Source organism: Danio rerio, chromosome 4 (assembly GCF_052040795.2).
Source record: "Danio rerio strain M-AB ecotype USA chromosome 4, GRCz13ab, whole genome shotgun sequence".
Lineage (NCBI taxonomy): Eukaryota > Metazoa > Chordata > Actinopteri > Cypriniformes > Danionidae > Danio > Danio rerio.
In genome coordinates this window covers 50357863-50376589 of record NC_141024.2, presented here as the reverse complement: position 1 = coordinate 50376589, position 18727 = coordinate 50357863, and the positions used below count along the sequence as shown (strand labels likewise).

Genomic DNA, 18727 nt, shown 5'->3' with positions numbered 1-18727 from the left:
AGACAATTAAGACTGGCCCAAGTTACACATTAATAACTCCATAAGTGTATCCTACAGGTGGGAACAGATGAATTCAGGCTGCAGCAGATGCAGATCTTGAAGAGGGACTTCAGGAGCCTAATCGAGACGGTCAGACGTACCTCGCCCGCAATGCATGCAATTTCTGGACCACTTCCTAATTACCGCTGAGGAAATGAAAGGTTCAATAGACTCTTCTCTCTGAATGAATGGCTATTAAAGTAGTGTGAAGAACAGAAGCTGCTCTTTGCTAATAACTGGAATCTTTTCTGGGAGCGTCGTAGGCTTTTCCGTGCTGACGGCGTGCACCCCAGTCGAGCTGGAGCTGAACTCCTGTCAGACAACATCTCCAGGATGCTTTATTCTGTCTGACTAGTAAGTGTAAATCCACATTTTAGCCATATAGTCTCTTGCTCGTCCCACTCAAATCACAGTACTGCATATCTGGTATTAAGAATCAAAAGGTAAAGTGAAAATGGACATTATTTAAAGAGCCCATATTATGGGTTTTTGAAAATTCCCCTTCATATAGTGTGTAACACAGCTCTAAGTGAAGTATCCAGCTAAGGCTTAAATCTGTAAGAGTACAGTGTTTAAAACGGTTGATTCATCTATAAAAGAGTTGACTCATAGTGCTTCAAACGAGTCGCCTTGATACTGAGTCATTAGGTGTTTCGCCATGACGTACGAACGAAACCAAGTTATTCACGTGCACGCGCAAACCCGGGAGATTTCAAACCTGAGGCCCTGCCCTCTGACGCATTAACGCAGACACACACACCCACCCACAAACACACGCACACAAACATGCCGGTCGATTGAAGTCACACTGCACTATTATCGAGCCTCTACCCAAAGATGAAACATCAGCATAATAACCAAGCAGTTGGAAACTACTGGAAACGTCTGCAAACTACATGCTACAAAGAATACATCATCAGCGTTTGTTAAAGGAAGGATCAGTAAAGAGTAACTTACTGATGAACGTCAGGATGGGTTTCTTTCTCCATTTCTCAAGTGTAAGTACGTGTGATTAAAGTTGTTGCCTCGTTGACTCTAGCTTGCAAATGTATTTAGTTGTGATTTATTACTTGTAACCGCGTGTACTGTATCAGGTTAACTGGCTATATTCTCTTATCACGTGCAAAGTCACGCGACACGTGCTGCTTTGTTTACGGAGCTCCGTGGACAAGGGTAGTGTGTGTGTGCGCGCGTTGTCGCCCGGAAGTCTGTGTGTGTTTTTGTGTTTGTGTGCGCGGACGATGGCAATGTGTGTGTGTGTGTTTGTGTCTGTGAAAAGAGCAGAGTGAGACAAGCTTGGATATCTCCTCGACAGGTTTAGGAGTTTTTGCTCAATAAAATAGTTAATCGTCTGAATTTTCAAGTCCATCGACTTTATTTACATTGACCCACTGGCAGCTAAAATCCACGCCTACACTATCGAGCGTGTATGAACTGTGATTACTTATATATTGCTGATTAGCTGTTGTGCATTTTACTCTCTGACTGAAGGCAGTCGGCCAATCGCAACAGGCTGTCATTGGTCCAATCAGCGCAGATTAGCTTCACGCTAAGGAGGGGTTTGGGAACAAATGAATCACTGGACGATTCTTACGGGAGTCGCTGGGATAATTAGGTAAAAATAAATGCAGATTATGAGACCATGAAAGTGTTTTTTGACCTTGCATGCATATTAGACTGTTGTTGGAGACCCTTACAACCAAGATATGACCCTATTTCATGTATAATATGGGCTCTTTAAAGCTCAGTCTCCTAAACATTAGGGGCCTCATGTACGAAGACTTGCGTGGAAATCATACTAAAACATTGCGTATGCACAAAGCTGTAAATGTGTGTAAATTCGCTGTTAATTCGCTGTAAATTTGGCGTACGCAGTGTTTCATACATCTGAATTTTTTACTGCGTACGCCGAATCTCACGCATATTATTTTGTACATACGAATGAACGTAAAACTGAGCACAACATGCACGAGCACAAAACCCCTCCCTGCCTCCTCCCCCGTATGAATATGCTAATGACTCCACTTTGCCAAAAACCCAATGAAAAAGCAATGGCAAACACAAGCAAGAAGAGAAACTTTGAACAGAATGTAAATTGGAGGTGCTGCTTTCGGAGGTAAAGCGGAGAAAAGTGGTGTTATTTGCAAATTTGTCCTCCGGAATTAACAACAAAAGAAAATAATAGAGTGGGGAGAGTTTAGCTGATGCGGTTAACACAGGGGTAACACAGTGGGGTCTAAACATCGCACTGAGAGTGAATTAAAAAAGAAATGGTCCGATGTAAAGGTGTACAATTTTGTAGTGTCTATTTAGGCTAAGTGCAAATAGCACACCTCGTTGGAATGAGCTAGTTGAGTGATTTCCACCCATTACTGTTTGATTGGCAGAGACAACATAACTAAACTGAGCGGCAAACAGCAGTGTGATTGGCGTAGCTCATGAAATGGCAACATGTTTTGAGATGTTTGATTGTGAACCTAGTTTGAATCCAGTGTCTGATGAACTCATTCTTCTGTTTTCCCCCACTGCATATCAGATTTTGCCTACTCTTCATCACAAGGAACACAAGTATGAATTATTATTAAGTGTGTGTATTATGTTAAGCGCATTTGAGCATCACATATTATTTGCACATTTATTGAATGGAAATGTTTCTGATTCAAGCATGCAAATTCATCTTCAGATGGTGCCTTTATATCCATGTGTGTGCAGTAGATCGCTCAGATTACATTGGGAAAACCGGCGACCGCTGCATATTGCGTTTTAATGTTTGGATGGTCAACTGCATTATATGGAAACCTTATAAACCTGCTAGATGAACCCGTCTCATAAGAAATTCACGTACACCAGACATGAAGTTGGCGTGGACCTGCACACATTTTCATGTTCATTTTATTGTTAGTAAATCCAAACGTGAGCGTGAAACCTGGCATACGCAAAGTTTTTGTGCATACGCAGTGTTGATACATGAGGCCCCTGGTCACTAGCAGCTAAAGCACTTATCATAAATTACGAGGTATGCTATCCATCTCTGATGCAGAAAAGCTATTCCATGTTTTTATAACTTCGAGGCTGGATTACTGTAATGCTCTATTTGCTGGCTGCCCAGCATCCTCTATTAACAAACTTCAGCTAGTACAAAATGCAGCAGCCAGAGTTCTTACCAGGTCTAGAAAATATGATCATATCACCCCAATTTTATCCTCCTTACACTGCCCTCTGTTCAGTTTCGTATTGAATTTAAAATATTACTTCTCACCTATAAAGCTCTAAATAATCTAGCTCCTGTTTATCTAACCAACCTTCTGTCTCGCTACAATCCAACTTGCTCTTTAAGAGATTAAAACTCAGGGCTTCTGGTAGTGCCTAGAATAGCAAAGTCGAGTAAAGGAGGCCTTCTCTTTCATGGCTCCTACACTCTGGAATAGCCTTCCTGATAACGTCCGAGGCTCAGACACACTCTCCCAGTTCAAAACTAGATTAAAGACTTATCTGTTTAGTAAAGCATACACTCAATGCATCACCTAGCGGGTTCCACACAGGCTTCTGCATCTTGCTTATATACACTATAAACAGCAGCTACGCTAATTATACTCTTTATTCTCCATTTTCACCTGGGGATACTCATCCCGAGGTCCTCAGATTATGCGGAGTCACTGATTGGATCCAAGACCAGCGACGAGATGATCCCAAGGTTTCCATATCCAGGACCAGGCCGTATTCTGAGCTGCTGCTGCGCTGATGGTCATGGGGAGTGGAGAACATGAGTCTGATTCCAGCGATGCTCCAGGGACAGACGAGTCTTAGCTGAGGCCAGCTTCCAGCCTCCACCGTGGTGACTGAAGCTCTGCACAAGACTTTTGGCCAGCGGAAGTTTTCAAATCAGGTGAAGTTTTTTTTCCCTTTCCGCTGTCGCCACTGGCTCGCATGGTTCAGGATTGGTAGAGCTACGCATCGATGAATTTGCTCTTCATTGTTTGAACTCTAAGTAATGATTAAATCACACTGAACTGAGCTGAACTGAGCTGAACTGAACGTAAACATTAAAAACTGAACCACACTGTTCCAGTTACTATGACCATTTATGTGAAGCTGCTTTGACACAATCTACATTGTAAAAGCGCTATACAAATAAAGCTGAATTGAATTGAATTGAATAAATGAAATAAAGACAGACAATAATCTTAACACACTCTGTCTCACTGAAACCTGGCTGAAACAGAAGGACTATATTAGCTTAAATGAAGCAACTCCTCCAGGATTCTTATATAAACATGAGGTAGAGATCTGCGCGGGACTAAAATTTGAATCCCGCTCCCGCCCGCACCCGCCAGGTTTTAGCCCGAACCCGACCGCTCCCGCTTATATTAAGAATTTATTGTCCCGCTGCCCGACCCGCCCCGTTTTCTGGCCACGCGCCCGATCCCACTAAAGAGCGGGGGAGAACAAAACCGAAAATCCCCCAGCTATACAGTCCAAACAGCCAAGCTGTCTGTATAAACACACACACACACACAGCACCAAGCACACACACAGACAAATCTCTCTCTCTCTCATTCGCACGCACGCGCACTAACACACACACAAGCCCCAAGCAGATACACAGGCGTTTGCTGTTATATCAACTCAAAGGCTTGTTATACCATGTATCAAGTACCAATGTAATACCAAAAGGTTTTATATAAAGCTATATAAATACTGAATCGCGCCAGCTCTGCAGCGCACATTACTCTTGGGCCGATTCCGGCGCGGATGCGGCAGCGTCGGCTCGCTTACGGCCGCCGCATCTGGCCGATTGATTCGGGCCGGAATCGGGCAGTGAGTACACAAGCATCCGGAGTCCGGCAGCCGGAGCCGGGCTGAGTAGTAAGTCTAAGGCAGGCGAGAATCTAGCCGGAACTGGCCCAAGTGTATTTTACTATCTGGGAAAGCTCTCTCTCTCTCATTCGCGCGCGCGCACTAACATACACACACACAAGCATCAAGCACACACACAGGCAAAGCTCGCTCTCTCTCTCTCTCATTCGCATAGCAATATCCGCAATATTGCTAGACAGCCCGCTCCCGTCATGATGCAGACCTCTAACATGAGGCTCATCAAACTGGTCGTGGTGGTGGAGTTGCATCAATCTTTAGTGATTTCCTTAATGTTAATCAGAGAAACTCACTTATGTTTTACTTTATTGAAGTGTTGGTGTTTCATGTTATGCTTCCAAATATTATGCAAAAGCCTGTTATCTCTGGCTTTAATCATCATATATAGACCGCCAGGACCCTATGTCAATTTTCTAAAAGAGTTTAAAGAGCTGATTAAAATTCTGACTTACTAATTAAAGAGGAAGTGAAGCACTCACTGGATTGTACACTGGATTCCTCTTTAGTGAAAAAAATATACAACAAACTCCATTAATGAGACCATTTAGCAGAAAACGGCATGTTTTACTATAACTTTTAGAGCTAGGGCACTGCCATCTTGGAATATAACTGTGTCTGATGTCACGAGGTTGGTTCTGTTGCCTCAGCTGAACAGATGAAGTGGAAGTAAAGGACTGAACATGGAGACTGGACAGCCTAATTTAACCAGCTGAGGACAAAAAAGAAGACTCTTTATACCACATGATGAATATACTACAAGTCATTCAATAATTCCAATTGTAAAAATATAAAGTCCAGCTGAATTGAGCAGCCAAATAAACTTTAACATTCTACCCTAATAAAATTACCATACATCGCTAAAAAGAGTTCATCACTTTCCCTTTCCTTCAGGGTAGTTCCTACTTTTAATAGTTTTAATTAATTATAAAACATATTTCTATAAATTGGTATTATCATCTAAATAATTTCAGGACAATTTCAGGTATTACATTGAAGTGCTATAGACTGTAGCACTGAATAAATGAAGACGTCAGGACAGATGACTTGCAGAGGATAATAACAAATGTACATAGAGTGCACATGGTCATGACATGCAAATGTGAGAGCGGAAAAAGCGCACGCATTCAAAGAGATTTCATAATCTTACATATTATGAGCGGCTTCATCATACATGCACATTATAGAACTGCACTACATCATTACACCTGAAGCACGCCCTGAATGAAGCAGTTAAGGCTCCTTATTGTACACAATGATGAACTCTGAGGTGCAGAACATCAATCTGGCCTTCTGCTTTAATGACAATAAACCTCAGTGACAACACGTCGACCAGAAGGACACCATTGGTACCGTTCAGCAGTGGAGACACAAGCCTGATTAAGGTGCAGTGTTGTGCAAGTTACTTCCAAACTGTAATACATTACAGATGACTTATTACTGTTATTTTAAAGTAATCCCTTACATTACTATATTACTGTCTCAGAATTGTAATATGTAACATTACTCTTATCTTACTTTTTAGTTACTTTCCCCAAAATAACTACCGAATTAGAACTTGACATTATAAAATGACTAAATGTACTGCAGAGCATTTTACATCCAGTAGAAAGCGGTATGATGTAGGATAATGACTGTGACCTGTCCAGGCTACTAACAATATAGTATATTACTGGCAAAGTGAAGGCTCAAGACAATGCAAGAAAGGACAAAAATCAGATACACAACTGATCTAAGTCTGTTAAAAGTATGGTAGAGGTAAAGTAATTATCTGGCAATATCTGTGAATAGCTAGACTATATTCATATTAGCCACGACAAACCTATATGTAAACTTCAATGCCGGCAGCTAGCTCTCTGCAACTCTCACATGGTCGCCCACTGAAGCTAAGCAGGGCTGCGCCCGGTCAGTACCTGGATGGGAGACCACATGGGAAAGCTAGGTTGCTGCCGGAAGTGGTGTTAGTGAGGCCAGCAGGGGGTGCTCAACCTGTGGTCTGTGTGAGTCCTAATGCCCCAGTATAGTGACGGGGACTTTATACTGCTCAGTGAGCGCCGTCTTTCGGATGAGACGTGAAACCATTAATACTCCCAGGATGTCCTTTAATAAGAGCAGGGGTTTAATCAGGGGCCAAATCTGCCCACTGGCCTCTGTCCATCATGGCCTCCTAACCATCCCCATATCATAATTGGCTTCATCACTCTGTCTCCTCTCCACCTATCAGGTGTGCGGTCTGGCGCAAAATGGCTGCCGTCGCGTCATCCAGGTGGATGCTGTACACTGGTGGAGGATGAGAAGATCCCCCCCCCCCATTGTGTAAAGTGCTTTGAGTGGCCAGAAAAGCGCTATATAAATGTAAGGAATTATTAGTTATTATTATTATTATTTATGCCATGACAAAATGCAGATTTATTTATTTTCTTATTGTTGCCATTATTGTATTCACTTTCAATTCAGGACTCACAATCTCGGTCTTGTGTTCCCTCTTCTATTCGTGCTTTTTGATATGATTTATATTAGATCACTATTTATTAACAATAACCAAAATAGACTTACATATTACATTGTAAATCTAATAAACCAACATTTTTGGCTGCATGTTATATGATGAGATCCAGTTTCAAACACTTAATGACAGAGAAAGTCGAATGTAAAGATTACATTTTATTTTAAAAACATTTATTAAACACCCATTAGGTGCAACATAGTAATCAAATAAAACATTTAAACAAAAATAAAAACTAATGCAAGCAGAAATGTAACTAATAGCAACACTTGATAAGGTATTATAGCCTACTGTACTATTCACTCTTCAAATAAATCTCATTATCAATCACATTTTATCATGGCAACTAAAATAAAGTGAACTAGTGTCTGCTGGCTTCTACATTGTTGATGAGATTGTGGAGGACATTTTCCCTGTCATCCTCTTCATTTTGAGAAGCTGTTCCACAGGGCCCCTGAATACACATATTGGCATGTACAGTGTTTTGAACTGTACTACAGTAAATCCTTCAATTAATCAGTAATACTATAGTTGCTATGGTAACACAACAAGTGTAATATAAACAAATGATCCAGTTCTGTAGTTTTTCTTTTACAATTGTCACCGACTCGGTCCCGGTCATTCCCCTCGCTGGCCAGCAGAGGCCGCCATCTCCGGACTTTTAGCATGACATCATCCATCTACACTGATTGCGCATACACCTGATCTGAATCATGTTAACGACCCACGTACCTCATATAAGCCGCACTCACACACTCAGTCAGTGCGAAGTCTTGTTCAGCCCCGGCCAGCATTACTGAGCGTTATATCCAGCCTGATCTCTTGTGTACGACTCCAGTCTGTCTCTTACTTTGCTTTGCCTTCTGCCTGCCCACGACCCACGCCTGATACACGGACTCTGATTCTCGCTGCCTGCCCTTGACGCAAGCCTGATACACGGACTCTGATTCACGCTCACTGCTCTCTACTCATGCCTGGTAACTCACTCTGTGTCTGTTCACCGTCATTCTTGAAACCATTACTACTACTGTGGATGTGTGTGTGCACCCAGGTGCATATTGTGTGTTTGAGTGAAGTTGTGATTAATAAATACTGCATAATGGATCCCTCCGTGTCAGTCTCCTCATTACAACAATAAAGGGTATATTATACTACAATTCACCACACTTTACTGTAGTAAAACTACACTCTGTATTTTATTTTATCAGTTCACTAAATCAGTTCACCTAATATTACAGAATGCTGAAGCATTCATTAACAAGTTGTAAATAATACTAGCCTAAAACATAGGCAGTATACCTAACACTCAAAAACACTAGTATTTATTACAGTATTAATCTTAACCTGTAGGTAAATAGTGTAGCAATATATAAACCATATCAACATTCTTGGGATAACAATTAAACAGGAGGATCTCTGGAGAGCAACAGAACGAAAGGAAGAGGAAACAAGGCACAGATTGTGAGTCTACATCATCTGACGGAGCAAGAGCAGATCATTCGCACGAACGTGGAGCTCAGAGGCTGAAATTTTTTATTTGTTAATGTCTTACAGGCGAAAAGTTTGTTGTAATGCACGCGTTACTGAACATGCACAAGAAAAATATTACTGAAAATTTATTAGTAATGCCTTACACTACTGCGTTACAGGAAAACGTAATAATACTACTATAATACATTACTTTTGTTACGCATTACTCCCAACACTGTTAAGGTTACCCGTCCTGAATTGTACTGTACTGTACCACTCAGGGGAAATAAGGCATCATACTCACTGTTTAATGCACTTTATGTCTATACTCCTGCACCTTCTTTTACATTCCCCATAGTTGTGTTGAGCTGGAACCTGCCTCTACAGAGAAATCATCTAAATTAAACATCTATATGCTCCTCCACATACTTGAGTTTGTCCAGTGTGTAGTTTGGATCCTCCAGTTGTTGAGAGAGCAGCTTGACTCCTGAATCTCCTGGATGATTGTAGCTCAGATCCAGCTCTCTCAGGTGTGAAGGGTTTGAAGTCAGAGCTGAAGACAGAAAACCACAGCCTTCCTCTGTCACCATACAGCCGGACAATCTACAAACACACACACACACACACACACACACACACACACACACACACACACAGTCCACATCACGTTAGTCTGACAGACATACGTAACTAACACACAGTCACCTGTAAACTACAGATACAAATGTGAATTTTACAGATATCCTTTATTACTAATATATTTTCCTACAATTAAATGACAATACTAGTCTTTAAAGAATATAGCATGGAGAACGCTCTGGTTACTAAAGTAACCCTCGGGGAACGGAAATGCTATTAGTGGATTTGGACTATAAATCCATGAATGGGAGACTTCGTTTCAGAAAGCCAATGGTCTTAAAGAGTATGTAACTTCTGAAACCTCGAACGTTCCCCATTGGTTAGGGAATTTCAGTGCTATTCAGTGGATTTGATTTTGAAAATCAAGGTTACTGGATCTGAGCTGGATCTGAGCTACGGTTCTTAACAGTGGCGGAATAAGCATATGGGATCGCCTAGTGGGGATCACGCATAGCAGGCACCTATACCCAAAAACGCGGGCTGACCAGTGGGCAGACCTATAACGTAGTGGGCCAGCAGGTGACTCGTCTGCTGAGTCAATGCTGGGGGCCACGGAGGAATCTGCAGGGTTCACCTGACGGGGAACTTTACTGAAAGATAAAAGGCGCACGTACCTTCGTGTTAGGGAGAATGGCGCAGCAAGCGTGTTTTAACACCCTACCGAGTTGTTCCTCAATCACCAAAGGGTTACCTAATACCCTTGAGGAAACCAGCTCCACTCGCAGACTGTAACCTTGCAAATGTGTTGGGTGTCGCCCAGCCCGCAGCTCTACAATGTCTGTTAGAGAGGCGCCACGTGCACGCGCCCAAGAGGATGCAACGCTCCGAGTGGAGTGTGCACGCACTCCCGGGGGACACGGCTCACCCCTGCTCGAATAAGCAAGTGAAATGGCATCCACAATCCAGTGGGATTATCCCACTTCCCTGCTGCCGACCGCCATAACAGACAAAGAGCTGCTCAGATGATCTAAAGTTCTGAGTACGGTCCACATAAATGCGCAGGACGCAAACTGGACAGAGTAAGGAAAGGGCTGGGTCTGCCTCCTCCGGGGGCAGCGCTTGCAGGTTCACTACCTGATCTCTAAAGGGGGTGGTAGGAACCTTGGGCACATAACTGGGGCGGGGTCTCAGGATAACGTGAGAGTTGTCCGGCCCGAATTCCAAGCACGAGTCACTGACCGAAAATGCCTCCAGGTCCACGACCCTCTTGATGGAGGCCACCCCAAGAGGACATAAGAGGGGGGCGGGATGGATTAATTCGCCTAGCACCCCTGAGGAACCGGATGATGAGGTTGTGCTTTCCCACAATGCCGCCAGCTACCGCGTTATGATAAGCGGAGATGGCGGCCACGTAAACCTTGAGAGTGGAGGACGACAGCCTGCTGTCCAGCTTCTCTTGGAGGAAAGAGAGCACAATACTGATCTGGCAATTTCGGGGGTCTTCTCTGCAAGAGACGCACCATTCAGTGAATAGACTCCACTTCAGGACGTAGGCGCGCCTCGTGGAGGGGGCTCTAGCCTGAGTGATGGTATTAACCAACGCACTCGGTAGGTTACCTAAGTCATTCATGCGTCTAGGGACCACACGTGGAGATTCCAAAGATCGGGGCGAGGGTGCCAGATGGTGCCCTGTCCCTGAGAGAGTAGGTCCTCTCTCAAAGGGATCTACCAGGGGAAGGCCGTCGCGAGGAGGGAGAGCTCTGATATCCAGATCCGGTTGGGCCAGAGGGGCGCAACTAACAGAACCTGTTCCTTGTCCTCCCTGACCTTGCACAGAAACTGCGCAAGCAGGCTCACTGGGGGAAACACATATTTGCGCATGCCCCGAGGCCAGCTGTGGGCCAGTGCATCCGTGCCGAGAGAGCACTCGGTCAGGGAAAAAAACAACTGGCAATGAGCGTTCTCGAAGGAAGCAACAGATCGATCAGGGCCTCCCCGAATCGCGCCCATATCAGCTGGACAGACTCGGGGTGGAGTCTCCATTCTCCAGGGCGTAACAGCTGCCGTGAGAGCACATCGGCTGCATGGTTGAGCGTGCCTGGAACGTGAATGGCGTGCAGCGATTTCAGCCGCGGGTGACTCCAGAGGAGCAGCAGCGGGCGAGCTGAGACATGCGGAGAGAACGCATACCCCCCATCCGGTTGATATACGCCGTCGCCGTACTGTTCTTCTTGACCAGCACGTGTTGCTGCTCCAGCACCGGTAAAAAGCAGTGGAGAGCGAGGAACACTGCCAACAGCTCTAGGCGATATATATCCCAATGCAACTGGGCACCCTTCCACAGGCCCGCAGCTGCATGCCTGCGACACACGGCCCCCCAACCCGTGTTGGAAGCATCCGTTGAAACAACAACCTGACTGGACGCCTGTCCTAGAGGCAAACAGGCGTGTAGGAACGAGGGGTCGTTCCAAGGGCTGAGGGCGTGGTGACACAGCGCAGTAACAGATACTCGGTGTGTGCCATGCGCGTCTTGGGACTCGATCGTGAAGCCAGTGCCGGAGTGGTCTCATATGGAGCAATCCGAGCGGCGTGATGGCGGCTGCGGATGCCATATGCCCCAGGAGCCTCTGAAAGAACTTCAGTGGGACCACTAGTTTGCTGTCAAGCTCTCTCAGACAGTTCAGCAACAAGCGAGCGCGTTCCTCAGAGACCTTGGTGACTGAGTCCAGCTCCATCCCGAGAAAAGAGATCCTCTGCACGGGGGCGAGTTTGCTCTTTTCTCGGTTGACCTGAAGCCCCAGTAGGCGGAGATGACGAAGCACCTTGTCTCTGTGAATAATCAATTGCTCCCGTGAGTGGGCTAAAATCAGCCAGTCGTCGAGATAACTGAGTATGCGGATGCCCGCGAGCCGAAGGGGCGCTAAGGCACCCTCCGCGAGTTTGGTGAAGACCCGCAGAGACAGAGAGAGCACGAAGGGGAGGACCTTGTATTGCCACGCTCGACCTTCGAACGCAAACCGCAGAAACTGGCGGTGGCGTGGAAGAATGGAGACATGGAGTACGCGTCCTTCAGGTCTATGGCTCCAAACCAATCCCGAGGACGAACGCATTGGAGAATGCGCCTCTGTGTGAGTATTCTGAATGGCAGCTTGTGCAGACAGTGGTTCAAAACGCGCAGAGGGATTGGTCGTGACCCACCGCTCTTTTTGGGTACGATGAGGTATGAGCAGAAAAACCCACTCTCTATCTCGGCTGGAGGAACTGGCTCAATTGCACCCTTCGCCAGGGGGGCAGCAATCTCCTCTCGCAAGACAGGGGCGAACAGGGGGTTGACCTTGGTGAAATACATGCCCGTGAACTTGGGGGGCCGCTTCGTGAACTGAATCGCGTAACCGAGTCTGATTGTGCGTATGAGCCACCGGGCAGGCAGAGCCCTCGCTAATGAAGTCATCGCTACAATCGCTGACATACCAGCGGTGGGGCAGCGCGAAGTGGGTGTGCTGATCCGGGAAGCATGAGGGTCCCGCGGAAGAGCTGGAGGAGAGCGATTCGCTCTGGCTCCGCACCCAGACTCCGGAGAGGGGGCTAGAGGGCTGAGGGAAAGAAGACTGTCCCTCCAGCGCTCGTGAGCCACTGGCGAAGCACGTAGAACCTGCGAGCCGGAAGGCAGCGCATCCCGGACTGGCAAGGTTCGTGCTGTCACATCCGGGGAAGGGAAAAATGCTCTTTCATTGATGTTTTCATGGCAGTAAAAAGTGCCGTTGGAAATGGGGCCCCGCCCTCCAGGGGAGAAAGAGCAAGTTCCCTCTTCTCCAGATGACCTGTCCCAAGAACGTTTCGCGGTCCGTTGCCGGACTTAGCGGCGTTCTGGGCAGAGGGGGCTGCCTGCTTCTGAGGTGCCCGACGCGCTCGCTTCGCCAGAGGCGGGGGCGGTGCATCTCTCGTAGGCGGGCGCCTTTGGTGAGGAGCAGGTATGAATGGCACGGCGGGCGGAGCGGGCTTACGGACCGCCGATAAGACATCACTCATCAGATTGCTCTCTCACCGCCTCGAATTCCTGGGTGAATTCACAGATGGTGTCGCCGAACATGCCAGCTTGGGATATGGGGAAGTCAAGAAAGCGGACTTTGTCGACTTTGCCCATATCAGCCGGGGGTGGCGCTCCTGGATCACTAGTGTGGACATCATCCTCCCCAACGCACACGCAGCGGACTAAGTAGTCCGAAGAGCTTAGTCGGCGGTGGTGCGAAGCTCATAAGCCTGGGTTGGACCCACCCTCGTGCAGCTCGGCCAGCGCTGGTAGGTGGTTATCGCATGCAAGGTCGGAAGCAGCCTGGCCCGCAGCCTTGTAAGCTCTAGCTCCGAGGGAGGCAGATAACTTACAGGCTTTGGATGGGAGACGAGGCAGACCCCGCCAAGAGGCGCCGCGCGGATTGACCGCCATCGCGCACTCAACCTGAGGAATTGCCACATACCCCCTGGCCGCTCCACCACCAAGAGTGGTGAGGGTGGAGGGACATGCAGCACGAGCAGAAAAAAGTGCCCTTCAAGACCGTGTGAGCCTACTGTGCACCTCTGGGAAGAAGGGGACACCCCTCTAGTCGGTCCGGCCGCGGAGCTGAGGGATAAACCATCTCCACCCCACAGCCGAAGCAGCCCGGAAAAGCACGGCTAACATGTCCATTTCAGGATCCGTTTTGACAGTGCTCACCTGCCCGGAGGGGGCGAGCAGGTCAGGATCATCATCGGACAATGAAAGCCCACCCTCCGATGCCGCGGTGGACGTCTGGTCTCGGTGTCATTGTGCGTAAGGGCTACCATCTGTTAGACGGATCGCTTCCCCCGCCCGAAGCTTGGATGGAGCGCTTAGAGGAGCGGGAGGTCCGCGGGCCCATGGGCGACGGATTATCTCTCGCTGAACCCTCAGATCTACCCGGGTGCCCGCTGCAGAGCAGGAGACAACTGGGGTGGTTCGCCCTTTTGCAAAGGCTAGCCGCGATCTTTACAGCGCAACAGTCATGGCATCGCAATGACGACATGAACTGCCCGCGAGCAGCGCATTAACATGCTGGACCCCCCAGGCATGCAACGCAGTGCCTGTGCCCATCATCCGAGGACAGGAAACCATCGCATCCAGAAACGCACAGTCGGAGCGCCATCCTGAAAAGGACTTGCTGCAAGACTGTGTTGCTCTTTTTGAACGCCAGGCAAGGAAGAAACCCAGCTGGACCATCTTGCTTGTACACACTCTGGACCGGGAGAATGCTCTCGTTCGGAATCGCTGGATCACAGCAGGAGGAACCCTCATTGACTCGATTAGAAAGTATCTGAAGCAAAAAAATATTGAATGCTTGCTCCACCTGTGCTTATATGCAGAGTTAATTGGCAATGAAGCACACCTGTGCAAGCTTACGCTGCCAATTCATTGCATTCATTGGCCCGTTCAATACTCTTTCAGACAAGCGGCTTCTGAACCGAATCCTTCCCATACCTGGATTTTCAAAATCAAATCCACTGTATAGCACTGAAGTTCCCCAACCGAAGGGGAACTCCAATGCTATTAGTGGATTTGGACTATAAATCCAAGAATGGGAGAAAGTATGGAAAAACACCATAATGACTGCACCTTTCCTACGCCTCCGATGAGAGGATAGCCAAGCAAGCGTAAGCGCTCCTGCATCAAGAGAGGCGCGGTCTTCCAACGTGGTCCCTGGCCCTTACTTATCCCACTTCAACAGAAGTTTTACGGATTTAGATATTTTTTTGGGAAGTCCCAAGCGTCTAGATAACTCTAGGAATAATACGACAGTACGTTGGGAAGCGTGCAGGCCTGATAGGGAGGATAGGGAGATATGTTGGCAAAAAATACATATGGACTAGCCCTGAAAGGGGGAGTATGCATGTAATAGGATGGTTAGCGGAGAGGGAAGACACGGGTCCGCCCGTGAGGGGTAACTGCACCGAGGCTGAATAAGCATATAGGATCGCCCAGTGGCGATCACGCATAGCAGGCACCGATACCCAAAACGCGGGCTGACCAGTGGGCAGACCTACAACGTAGTGGGCCAGCAAGTGACTCCTCCGCTGAGTTAGTTCTGGGGGCCTCAGAGGAATCTGCAGGGCTCACCTGACAAGGGAACTTACTGACAGATAAAAAGGAAAAAATACCTCCGTGTTAGGGAGAATGCCGCAGCAAGCGTGTTTCAACACCCCACCGAATTGTTTCCTCAATCACCAAGGGTTACCTAATACCCCAGAGGAAACCGGCTCCACTCGCAGATAGTAAAACTTTGCAAATGTATTAGGTGTCGCCCAGCCCGCAGCTCTACAGATGTCTTTTAGAAAGGCGCCGCGTGCATGCGGCCAAGAGGATGCGAAGCTCCGAGTGGAGTGCGCACGCACTCTCGGGGAACACGGCTCACCTTGGCTTTGATAAGCGAGAGAGATGGCATGCACTAACCAGTGGGCCAACTCTGTTTCGACACGCCACTTCCCTGCTGCCAACTGCATAACAGACGAAGAGCTGCTCAGATGATCTAAGCTCTGAGTGCGGTCCAGATAAATACGCAAAGCGCGAACTGGATAAGTAAGGCTGGGTCTGCCTCCTCCTCCTTGCAGGCTCACTACCTGGTATTAAAACGGAGTGGTAGGAACCTTGGCACATATCCCAGGCGGGGTCTCAGGATGTGAGAGTAAGCCAGCCCAAATTACAGGCACGAGTCACTGACCGAAAAATGCCTCCAGGTCCCCGACCCTCTAATCGATATCAACGCGACCAGCAGAGCTGTCTTCAGCGACAGAAATCTTAAAGATACTGAGTCGAGGATCGAAGGGATCTGGCGCAGGCTAGTGTTAATGAGGGCGAGATCCTAAGAGGGCATGAGAGGGGGGCGGGTGAGATTAATTCACCTAGTGCCTCTGAGGAACTGGATGATGAGGTTATGCGTTCAGTCGGTGCTGCCAGCCACCACGTCATGAGAGCGGAAATGGCAGCCACGTAACCTTGAGTGTGGAGGGCGACAGCCTGCTCTAGCTTCTCTTGGCATAAGAAGCACAACGCTGATCTGGTAAATTTCGGGGGTCTTCTCAGTGAGAGACGCACCATTCAGTGAATAGACTTCACTTCAGGGCATAGGCACGCTCGAGGAGGGGGCTCTAGCCCGAGTGACGGTATTAACCACCGTAATCGGTAGGTTACCTAAGTCTTCCTCGCGTCTAAGGACCACCCGTGGAGGTTTGTGGCGAGAGCAAATACCCCCCATGCAACTGGGTTCCTTTCCACAGGTCCGCAGCTGCATGCCCGCAACGCACAGCCCCCCAGCCCGTGCTGGAAGCATCTGTTGAAACAACAACATGGCTGGACACCTGTCCTAGAGGCACTCTGGCCTGTAGGAACGAGGGGTCGTTCCAAGGGCTGAGGGCGCGGCGACAGAGATCCTACAGAAGCCTGAGAAAAGAGATCCTCTGCAAGGGGGCGAGTTTGCTCTTTTCTCGGTTGACCTGAAACCCCAACAGGTGGAGGTGCCGGAGCACCTTGTCTCTGTGCATAATCAATTGCTCCGAGAGTGTGCTAAAATCAGCCAGTGGTCGAGATAATTGAGTATGCGGATGCCTGCATAGGAGATCACCCATTCAAACTGTAGTTTGACATGAATACACACCCGTGAACTTGGGGGGCCGTTTCGTGAACTGAATCGCATAGCCGAGTCTGATTGTGCGTATGAGCCACCGCGAAGGGGTGGCCCACGCTAACCAGGCAGGCAGAGCCCTCGCTAATGAAGTCATCGCTACAATCGCTGACATACCAATAGTGGGGCAGCGTGGAGTGGGTGTGCTGATCCGGGAAGCGTGAGGGTCCCGCGGAAGAGCTGGAGGCGAGAGATTGTCTCTCACTCCGCACCCAAACTCTGGAGGGGAGGCTTGAGGGGTGGGAGAAAGGAGACTGTCCTCCCAGCGCTCGTGAGCCACTGGCGAAACGCATCGAACCTGCGCGCTAGAAAGCATAGCATTTCAGACTGGCAGATCTCGCTTTGCCAGAGGTGTTTGCGGGGGCGGTGCAGCTCTCGTAGGCGGGCGCCTTCGGCGAGGAGCAGGAGACATGGATGGTACAGCGGGCGGAGCAGGCTTACGTCCCGCCGATAGGTGACATTACCCATCGCCTCAGACTGCTCTCTCACCGCCTTGAATTCCTGGGTGAATTCACAGACTGTTTCGCCGAACAGGCCAGCTTGGGATATGGGGTAGTCAAGAAAGCGGACTTTGTCGACTTCGCGCATATCAGCCAAGTTTAGCCAGAGGTGGCGCTTCTGGACCACTAATGTGGACATCGTCCTCCCCATCGCACACGCAGCAGACTTAGTGGTCCGAAGAGCATAGTCGGATGCGGTGTGAAGTTCACAAGCCTGGGTTGGACCCACCCTCGCGCAGCTCGGCCAGCGCCTGCGCTTGGTAGCGCTGGAAGGTGGCCATCGCGTGCAAGGCAAAAGCAGCCTGGCCCGCAGCCATGTAAGATCTAGCTCCGAGGGAGGCAGATAACTTAAAGGCTTTGGACGGAAGACGAGGCGGACCCCACCAAGAAGAGGCGCCACGCGGACAAAGATTGACCACAATAGCGTGCTAAACCTGAGGAATCGTCACATACCCCCTGGCCGCTCCACCATCAAGAGTGCTGAGGGCAGAGGGAAACGCAGCACAGGCAGAAAAAAAAGTGCCCTCCAAGACTGCATGAGCCCACTGTGCACCTCCGGGAAGAAGGGGATGAGAGGCTTCAAAGGCTTCACCCTCTGGTCCTCTACGTAGCACCCATCTAGTCGGTCCGGCCGCGGAGCTGGGGGATAAACCATCTCCAACCCATGGCTGAAGCAGCCAAGGAAAGCACGGCTAACATGTCCGTTTCAGGATCCGTTTGACAGCGCTCACCTGCCCGGAGGGGGCGAGCGGGTCTGGATCATCATCGGACAATGAAAGCCCACCCTCCGATGCAGCGGCGGACGTCTGATCTCCAGTGTCATCGAGCGTAAGGGCTACCATCTGGTTAGACGGATCACTTCCCCCGCCCGAAGCTTGGATGAAGCGCTTAGAGGAGCGGGAGGTCCGCAAGCCCGTGGGCGGCGGATTATCTCCTGCTGAAACCCTCAGATCTGCCAGAGTGCCCGCTGCAGAGCAGGGGACAGCTGGGTTGGTTCGCCCCTTTGCAAGGGCTAGCCACGATCTTAATTGCGCATTAGTCATGGCATCGCAATGACGACATGGACTGCCCGC

General features: G+C 48.5%; 2 protein-coding genes and 1 long non-coding RNA gene across 3 annotated transcripts in view; 1 reads left to right on the top strand and 2 right to left on the bottom strand.

The window, feature by feature from the left end:
* The window catches only part of LOC137490929 (uncharacterized), a 111554-nt gene that overhangs the window by 20727 nt on the left and 72100 nt on the right, over positions 1-18727 (bottom strand). The window lies entirely within an intron of this gene.
* Positions 1-18727, bottom strand: part of LOC137491177 (protein NLRC3-like) — a 58046-nt gene that overhangs the window by 13141 nt on the left and 26178 nt on the right. Inside the window, exon 7 of the mRNA XM_087248519.2 lies at positions 9317-9490. Coding sequence (XP_087104645.2) covers positions 9317-9490 — 174 coding nt within the window. The remainder of the gene's footprint in view (positions 1-9316; positions 9491-18727) is intronic.
* LOC101884316 (uncharacterized) overlaps positions 1-18727 on the top strand; it is an 82250-nt gene that overhangs the window by 44220 nt on the left and 19303 nt on the right. The window lies entirely within an intron of this gene.